The sequence below is a fragment of the Eucalyptus grandis genome, chromosome 10 (assembly GCF_016545825.1).
Source record: "Eucalyptus grandis isolate ANBG69807.140 chromosome 10, ASM1654582v1, whole genome shotgun sequence".
Taxonomy (NCBI): Eukaryota; Viridiplantae; Streptophyta; class Magnoliopsida; order Myrtales; family Myrtaceae; genus Eucalyptus; species Eucalyptus grandis.
In genome coordinates this window covers 29,856,704-29,866,312 of record NC_052621.1, presented here as the reverse complement: position 1 = coordinate 29,866,312, position 9,609 = coordinate 29,856,704, and the positions used below count along the sequence as shown (strand labels likewise).

Genomic DNA, 9,609 nt, shown 5'->3' with positions numbered 1-9,609 from the left:
ATTATATTAAAAATAAGAAAACTTTGGGGAAAAACAAAGGAGGGAGAGGGGGCAATGGTTTGCAACCCTTTTCGTCGCTACCATCCTAAATCACCGGGATGGGGAATGGTCGGCAAGGGCACCAGCCCCAAGGGTTGCAAACCCTCGCTCGCCCTTTCTGCTTTTATTTTTTTTTAAATTTCTTAATTTTTAATTTAATTTAAATACAATTTGTATCTAAAAACAAATTTGAACCAAAATAACGTCATTTTAACTACGTTATCGCCATGTAAGAGGGAAGTCAGCATTTTCCGTAGTGGAATGATTTGATTGCACCAATTCCATAAATTTTATGATTTAATTGCACTTTTTAAAAATTTCAAGACTCAATTGCACTTTTATAATAAGTTTTAAAATTTGCAGTATATTTTTCTCGTATATGTCCTTAACTTGCCCTGTACTATGCCTTTTGTCCCTGGTTTGCTTTTGCTAATCCCCTGCATGGATGATTATCATATCAATAACAATTAGTTGAATGCTCCAATAAGTCCAAACCTTCTTTAATATTAATAGAAAAAGAGAAAAAGGAAATTTTCTATCTTGCCCCATAGAGAAAAAAAGACCGAAATGACCTTGACCCCAATGGTTGGTCTAGAAATCGGATAAGTAATGAATGTTTTTCAGCCGACCCAAGCAAATTCAATATTTCATGGAAGGCCCAAAACATGAGACCATCATTAGTGTCTGATTATGTGTTGTTGCCGCGGTAACTACAAGAAGCCGTCGGCATGATATGAATATCAATCATTAAAAAATATCACATAGCTTGTAGATCATATAAACCGAGTTAATTTATTCTGTTTGATCACGTGATTTTATCATTTGACTCAAATTATTAATAATTTGGATGAGGATACAATAGCTTTCCATCAATCACTTTTGTGATTGAATCCATAATAATCGAGATTTTTTTAACACTCTTAAGTTAAAATCGATGGAAAGTACCAACATAGTCGGTGTTTGTTGTTTATTCTTCAATTAGTTCGCACTCACCACTTTCTTCTTCACCCCCTCCATTCTCTTCAACCAATTGGAACCGACAAACTTTCTCCTCATTGACTTCTTCATTTTCTTTCCTCTTGTGATTTGCAAGGAAGTAAACCATGTCTTCAAGTCGCTCTTCATCAACTGCTCTACTACTTCGGCCAAAGTGACTGTCGCTGTTGTGATCGCACTCTCGATCTGGTCAAACAGCTCATGGTGATCGATCCCAAAATAATTAGAAGCAAGAAGCCTAAACCTACAAGCGGTGCAATAGTACATAGGAACATGCAAGTCCATGCACCCTGGGCACAAGAGGGCTGGGTCTAATTTCTCAATGTGGCTCGTCGTGAAATCTATGATCCACTCATCGCCACAACTCGACCAAGAAGGTGCGAGCTGGTTCGAGTGAATTTTGATCTTAATGTGCTTTAGGATTTTACTGATTAACTTTTATGTAGCTAGTACTTATTTTTGGCTGGACTTTATATGATACTTCCGACTTAGTCCGATTGAACGAAGTTTTTGTGAATTTAGCATCACAGCTTTTCACTCCTAAATTCTAATAGTAGAATTGAACATAGTTAAAGATAATTGCCGTCGGAGCCCGGAGTGCATAGCTTCAGCGTCTTCTTCCCCTGCTTTATGGACTTGGCCTTGTCGATGAGGAAAGACACATAGGATTTGACCACGATCTCCCTGTGTTTCTTGTGAAAACTAAGCTCGAAGTGCTGAACTTCGTGCAGAACCGTGGAGCCTTGATGGACTTGGTGGCCCAAGTCGACCTGTCTCGACACGAAAACCCACTTGAGTTTGACCCCGTGAAACGTATCCACCAGCATTTGATTCCGGTCCATAGCCAGAGTGAAGTGGTTCTCCTTCGGGGACTTGGTCAGTCGCACGCGCTGCATCGAAAGGGATTGCTTGGTGGCCAGGAGAATCGGAGTCGTCCCGAAGAGGTCGTTTTGTTGTACCCATCGTACTGTTCGATGACCATGGTCATTTCGTTGCAGAAGCGAGACAAGAAGCCATGGATCTTGGAGAAGAGGAAGCCCTGAAACTAGGAAATCAATTTCTCAAGTCTTGATGAAAGCTCTTGTCGATAACTTTCATGTTGTGTATGGAGATAAGTACACTAATTGTGACATAAGTTGTGTACGGCGCTCACTTTGGTGCCAAAAGTCCGCCAGATCACTTAAGTGCCAAATCGGAGGAAAAACAATCACTTTGGTGCCACCGACGACAGATTCCGGCCAAAATGATTACGTGGCTTTTATATTTAAAAAAAAAAAATCGAGAAGCCTTTTAAACGACGTCGTTTTCCGTCTTCCTTAAGAAAACGACGTCGTTTTGCCATCCTACGTGGATAACCTCACAAAAATGACGCCGTTTTTTATTTTATTTTATTTGGAGATTGAAATTAGGGTTTTTTTGTCTGCCATTGCTCATCCGCCGTCGCTCAACCGCCGTCCCTCGTCCACCATCACTTGGCTGTCGTCCCTCGGCCACCGTCACTCAGCCGCCATCCCTCGACCTCCATCGTAGTTGCTTGCCATAGCAAGACAAAAGAAAAAAAAAAAACAAACAGAAAATCCCAAGAGAGAGGGAGGTGTTGACAATGAGGGCGAAGGAGGGGATGGTGGGGCCACGGCCGCCGCCTTCGTAGCAATTGACTTCGTTGACAACCTCCGTGGCGTTCCAGATCTTCGCAGCTACCATTGGCCAGATCGCCTGTGCTTCTGGAGATTCTTCAAGCTCGCGTTTCCTCTGCACCCAACGATATTCCTTGAGAAAAGGCGGTGGTGGGGCTGAGATTTGGGGATTTGAAAGGTTGATAAGGTGATTGAAAATGGGGAAAACTACTGGGGGAGGGCGGAGGCGAATGCGTGGTTTCTTTTCTGGAAAATTACTGGTGTTGCCGGTTCTGCGCTACTGGTGTTGCTAGTTCGGCGCTGTTGGTGTTGCTGGATCTGTTCAAGGAAGAAGACGACACAAAACGGCGTCATTTGGGGATTTAGGGTTTTGAATTTGGGGGAAAGACACAAAACGGCGTCGTTTTGGTGTTAGGATGCCAAAACAACATCGTTTGAAGGCCTAAGTGATCCAATGGAAACTCTGGCGAGCCACATCAGCATAAGAAATTAATAAAAAAAAGGTCACGTCAGATTTTCGGCCGATCAGATCGGCATTGGCACCAAAGTGAGCATTTTTCAAATTTTTTGACACTTAAATGATTCGATAGAAACTTTTGGCACTAAAGTGAGCGCCATACACAACTTATGGCACCATTAGTGTACTTATCCCGTTGTGTATGGTTAATGATTCCACTAGCGAGTTACCTATTCTTCAAGTTTGTTGATTTTTTTGATAAAGTATCCTCATCAACTAAGTTTGCCATTTGTCAATAATAACCAAAAGTTTGATCAGTTTCTTTTTTTTTTTTTTATGTCGACATATTCCCTTTTTTAAAGAATTGAATGATTCATCAACCGTTAGACTTTTTTAATTAAATAATTAAAGGTCACCAATCATTTGGCAAATTTGACTTTTCCTTGCTAAATTGAACTCTTGAAAACAACACAATTAACAGTGTTATGGCTCCATAAATCGTGCCACTTGCAATATTTTTGTGTTTACTAAATCTTCTTTGTTTGGAATTACACGGTCTTTGGTTAATTTAATTAGGCCATCTTTCAAAAGGAAGTCAATTTATTAATGTTGAACGATTTAACTTGAGTGTGTTTAGCACTAGTCATTATTTTTTCTTTTATTTTGGCAGGATTTAAAGACAGAGACTTGTCGAAAACCAATTTTGCCATATTTATTTCAATGTTTTTATCTGGGTCATACTCATATTCCAACTCATAATTTACATTAAAATCACGTTTTGTGTAAAGCAATCATATGGCTCTTTTATGCCTTTATTCTAAAAGTTGCTCGAGTAATTAGTTCAATTCCGAAAGTCGATTTTTGCTGCTTGGTCTTCTATCATTGCGACGAAATGACTACCGAATGAGTATATGGGTTCTTCTCTATTGGAAATATGCATGTTGTCGCCCACATGCTCGATGAAATTTCCATGTGAATTTCCCCTTCTGATTTTCCTATTAGTTGCGTAGGAATCTTCAGCAACCAACGGTGACTAGTATAATAGTTCGGCCAGTTGAATTACAGGTAGTATGTAAAGGGTTTATTCCGATTAGCTTACACTTGTCGTGAGCACGATAAAGATAAAAGTTTAAGCCGATCATCAGCTGTTGAGATATGTAATTCCTTCTTCACGACTTAGTGAAAATCTTTCTGGTCAGCTGCCAAGACATAAGGGTCTGAACCCATTTTTCAGTTTACTTTCTATGGGCCAGGTTGCATCCGGGTCATTTAAAATTCTACAAATAAGTGAAAAGAGTTTAGAGACCGAACAATTTATGGATGGCCCGGACCGGACTTTCACCACCACTTTAACGCTTCTGTCTATAACCGAACCCCAAGCTCCCTCACCAACTCGACAAGTCAATCCATGGAGCCGCCTATTCTCCAAAGACCACAATTTTTAAAAGAAAAAATTGCTAAAAGTAGATCTTGAATCATGTCAAACATGGGTTGCCAAATTTGCATCTTAAGGCCCGACTATTTTTTACCCGACCTGACCTTTCCCAACCCATCAGTATGACGGGGTTAGTTGTCATACATCATCATGCTTAATACAAAGAACTCTATAATAATCTAAATAACATCGGTGGAAACATACCATTGCAGTCGACATGTATTATTTATTTTTCAATCAGCTCGCCCTTGCTGCTTTCTTCTTCACTCCCTCCAATTTCTACGATCAATTGAGAGCGACAAACTTTCTCCTAGATGGCTTCTTCATTTTCTTTCCTCTTGTGATTGGTGAGGAAGGAAACCATGTCCCTGAGGACGATCTCCGATTCATCGCACTTCATCAACTCCTCCGCTACTTCAGTTGGAGTGACTCTAGCCATCGTGATCATGCTCTCAATTTGGTTGAAAAGCTCATGATGATCGATCCTGAGATAATTATAAGCTAGAAGCCTGAACCCACAAGGGGTGCAATAGGACATGGGAATGTGCAAATCCATGCGCCCTGGGCGCAATATGGCCGGGTCTAGTTTCTCAACATGGTTTGTCGTGAAGACTATGATTCACTCATTGCCGCAGCTTGACCAAAGCCCATCGGTGAAGTTGAGAAATCCGGACAACGTCACCTATTTCATTAGGGAAAAAAAATATTGTTGTAGGTACAAACATGAATTAAACATCAAGGACAAATCATATTCATAGTACGCAGATTGAACTAGACCTCATATTAAAAAAGAAAGCAAAAAAGAAGAATTTGTACTTAATCTTGTTGTTGATAACACATCAACATCGGATTCATGCTGGTGGCTCGTGTTCTTGGATTCCTATCTTGCAACTGAATGGTGCAATCGATGTCCTCGACCACCAATATGGACTGATTCGCAGTGGTGACGAGCAATCTCCTGAGGTCCGCATTGCTCCGAAGCCCACTCAGTTCTAGGTCGTATATGTCGAAGTTCAAGTAATTGGCCATCGCAGCGACCAAGCTTGATTTTCCTGTTCCAGGGGGTTCGTACAATAGGTACCCTCTTTTCCACACCTTGCCAACTCTCATGTCGAGGTCGTCGAGGATCTTCTTCTTGAGCTCTAGGTCCATGGCCAATGTCTGGAACGTCGCCGGGTGGTCGAGGTTCACCGAGGACCATGGGCCCGAGAATGAACCTAAAGAGGAAACAAAGATGGAGATACAAAATTCAATTTTCTGTTGAAGAAATTGAGGGCAGAATAATATATAAGAAGGTGCAAGACTTGTTCTAGTGAATTTTGACCTTAATGGTCTTTAGGATTTTACTTATGAACTTTTCTGTAACAAGTAGTTATTTTTGGGCTGGACTTCTAACTAGTTTGATTGAGCTGAAAATTTTTTTTATGAATCTAGACTCGCTTAAAAATATCACGTTTTCGAAAAATATTTTTAAAAAAGCATTTTACAAGAAAATAACGATATTTTCTTGTTTTCGATAGAAATCTAAAAATTAATTGAAAATATTTTTCACCATTCGGTATCTAATTTGTTTTTCTAAGAAATTACGAAAAGAATAAATTTTTATTTTTAATTGACCAAAACAATTAATTTTAGTTTTTATATATTTTTAAAAATTAAATTTTTATTTATTTATTTTTCTTTATTTTCTTTTCCTTCCTCCTTCTTCCTTCTTCTTCCTTCTTTCTCCTCCTTCCTCTGCCACTGCGTGCCTCAACAATGGTTGGCTCCTCGACAACCGACCAAGACGCGAGTCAGGAGCTTGAGGCTATGCTGATCCAAGTGAGCTCGAGCTTCACCAAGGTTAACAAGCTAGAGCTTGCTTGAGGCAAGTTGGGCTCAAGGCATCGCTGGCCTTAACAGCTTGTGACGAGACTCAAGTTGCTTGTGGCCGGCGACTAACCAAGGAGGAAGAAAAAGAAAAGGAAAAAAAAATGAAAAAATCAAATTTTTAAAAGAAGAAAAAAGAAAGCATAAAAATATAAGGAAAATGTGATTGGTGAAAGAAAGTATGGTGAAAAAGTTACAGGAAAGTAGAAAAATTTTACCCACTTTTGAATTTTTTTTTTTCAATAGCAGAAAATGTTTTCCTTAATTAGTTTATTTTCACGAATAGAGAGTTGGAAAACCCGGAAAACATTTTCGTGGAAGTTAGGGAACCTTAATATCACTCCTTTCCACTTCTAATGGTAGAATTGAATATATTTAAAGATAACTCCGATGATTCCAACAAAACGTTCTACAAAAAATTACTGTTAGAGCTTGCAGTGTAAAGTTTCAACGTCTTCTTCCCCTGCTTTATGGACTTGGCCTGGTCCATGACGAAAGGCAGATAGGATTTGTCCACGATCTCCACATGTTTCTTGTCAAAAGTGAGCTCAAAGTACTGATCTCCGTGTTGAACCGTTGAGTTTGGGCCTTGATGAACTCGGTTGCCCGAGCCGACTTGTCTTGACACCAAAGCCCACTTCAATTTGACCCCGTGAAACGTATCCACGAGCATTTGATTCTGGTCAATAATAGCCGCAGTGGAGTGGGTCTCCTTCGTGGACTTGGTCACTCGCACGCGCCGTACGGAAACGGATTGCTTGGCGGCCAGGAAAACCTGGGCCGCCCCAAAGAGCTCGTTTTGGGCGTACCCGTCGTGCCGTTCGATGACCATAGTCATTTCGTTGCAGAAGCGAGACGAGAAGCCGCGGATCCTGGAAATGAGGAAGTCAAAGAGGAAGTCCTGGAATTCGCGGGGGATGAAGGGTCGAACCACCGACCGCACCACCATTGAAGGGAATTGCTTGGCAGGCAAGAACATTTGGGCCGCCTGGAAGAGCTCGTTCGGGTTGATCCCATCGTACTCGTCAATGACCATGGTCATTTCGTTGGAGAAGCGAGACAGGAAGCCACGGATCCCAGAGAAGAGGAAGCCCCGGAGTTCACGGGGGAGGAATGGCTGAACCACTGACCGCACGACCATCATGGTGGCCGTCACGGATGCTGTGGCAGATAGCGCCGCCTTGGCCACCACGATGTGGTTCCCGAAGTCGTCCGGAGCTGGGGTTGCCATTCTTTTTCCGGTCCGATCTATTTGGTACAGGCGGCACTCGACCGGCAGAAATCGGGAGATGAAATTGGCGATGAATATGAGAACGGCAGATCAAAATGAGAAGGCGAAGACCACTTGTCCACGGCACATTCCATTTCTATTTTAATTTAATTAGGTAGTGTGTAAACTTGTTTACTGATTGGCTAGAGTGTTTAAAGTTGAATTTTTATTGACAAGAAAAGTTAGGGGGGTCCTCACGTGGTATCCATTTTACCAATCACTTACACCTTGAAATATTTTATTCAACGATTCCTCCTTGACTTACGCTGCACCGATATGAATACGACTAGTTTCGGTTGGACCATTTTCTCTGCTTTTGCAAAAGCCTGTCGTGTTCTAGGCAACCCCAAATAATTAAGTTTGAAATAAATTTCCTCTGATTGGACCTAACTGGTCCTAAAAGGCTCAAAAGAGACGAACAGCTGAGAGATAAGTCTTGGGATGGAGGGCCCCACAGTTATCACCTCCCGTATTCCTTCTTACTAGGGAAGAAAAATAAAAGTAGGAATTGAGGACATGACGGTAATAAAGGTAGACACGATGTCAATATTTCGGTATTGATTATTATCGGATAAGGGAGTATAATAACTCTCCACGTCTAGGGTGAGTTAGGGCAACTTTAAAACTGTTGTAGCAGCTGAGCTTCACTCAGGTCTTATAACCAACCACAAGTGTTGTATCCCAGGTTGTAACCCAAGTGATGAACTCATCGTCCTCATTGCTTGTTAATTAGATTAAGCTTCATCAAAATGTGTCGAATAAGTGAATCGATAAAGGTTGTGAAAGGTCTTTCGTTGATTTTGGACTGGAAAGTAAAATGACAATGTATTTAGAGTTATGGAAATTAGAGGCAATTGCAGCCGATCATATAAATTACAGAAAAATAAAGGTAGATAAATATGCAGAAGAACTCGAATTCATTGATTGATTGATGGGGATCTCTTACAAGAGTACGATATGGATATTTATAACTCACCACCAATGGTTAAAACCAACAGTTTTATAATTTAAATAAAGAAGTAACTATTTAATCCGATTAGCGATTATGAGAAGTTACTCCGTGCAACACTTATTGGCAAGAATTTATTTGGTAACACTTACCTGCAAGGAACAAAAATCCTAGTTAGTGGCAATAGATATAATCAACCAACAATTGTATTTTTATGTTAATTGCTCGTTGTTGATAACTTTGTCGATCCATTTCTCAAGTCTTGATGAAGGCTCTCGTCAATAAGTTCATGTTGTATGTGGTCAATGACTTCACTAGCGAGTTATCTTTATTGATTGTTCTGATTAAGGGTCTTCATCGATTGAGTTTGCCAATTATCAATAACAACCACAAGTTTGGTTTTTTTTTTTTTTTTTTATGTCAACATATTAAAAGAATTAAATGATTCATCAACCATTCGATTTTTAAAATTAAATAATCAATGGTTATCAATCATTTGGCAAATTTAATTTTTCTCTACTAAATTGTTCTCTTAAAAACAACACGGTTAATTGTGTTATCGCTCCATAAATGGTGCCACTTGCAATATTCTTTTGTTTTCTAAATCTTCTTTATTTGGAATTACACAGCCTTCAATTAATTTAATTAGGCCATCTTTGAAAAGGGAGTCAAAAATTTTGTTCAATTTATTAATGTTGAACGATTTAACTTGAGTGTTCGTGTTGGTATTCGTTCTCCCATGCTTCGATATGATTGAGAGTTTGAATCCTCGCGTTACTAGCGATTTAAGTCGGGGGTTGTTGGACCAACTTCCCTCGAGGTATAGTCGCTATTGGGCTTCCACTACGGAGGCCCGTGAGACCCCGAATTGGTGTAAGCCGACAAGGGCATGCTCCGGCAGATCCTCGGTCACAAAAAAAAAAAAAAAAAAAAAAAAAAAAACAATTTAACTTGAGT

At 40.2% G+C, this 9,609-nt stretch overlaps 1 protein-coding gene across 1 annotated transcript; it reads right to left on the bottom strand.

The window, feature by feature from the left end:
- Positions 1–4,874: 4,874 nt before the first annotated feature.
- On the bottom strand, positions 4,875–7,800 carry LOC104422718 (AAA-ATPase At3g50940). The gene is given in 3 exon segments (XM_039302973.1): positions 4,875–5,246; positions 5,381–5,781; positions 6,866–7,800. Coding segments are annotated over 3 exon segments (1,572 nt in total). The 5' UTR covers positions 7,665–7,800.
- Positions 7,801–9,609: the final 1,809 nt, after the last annotated feature.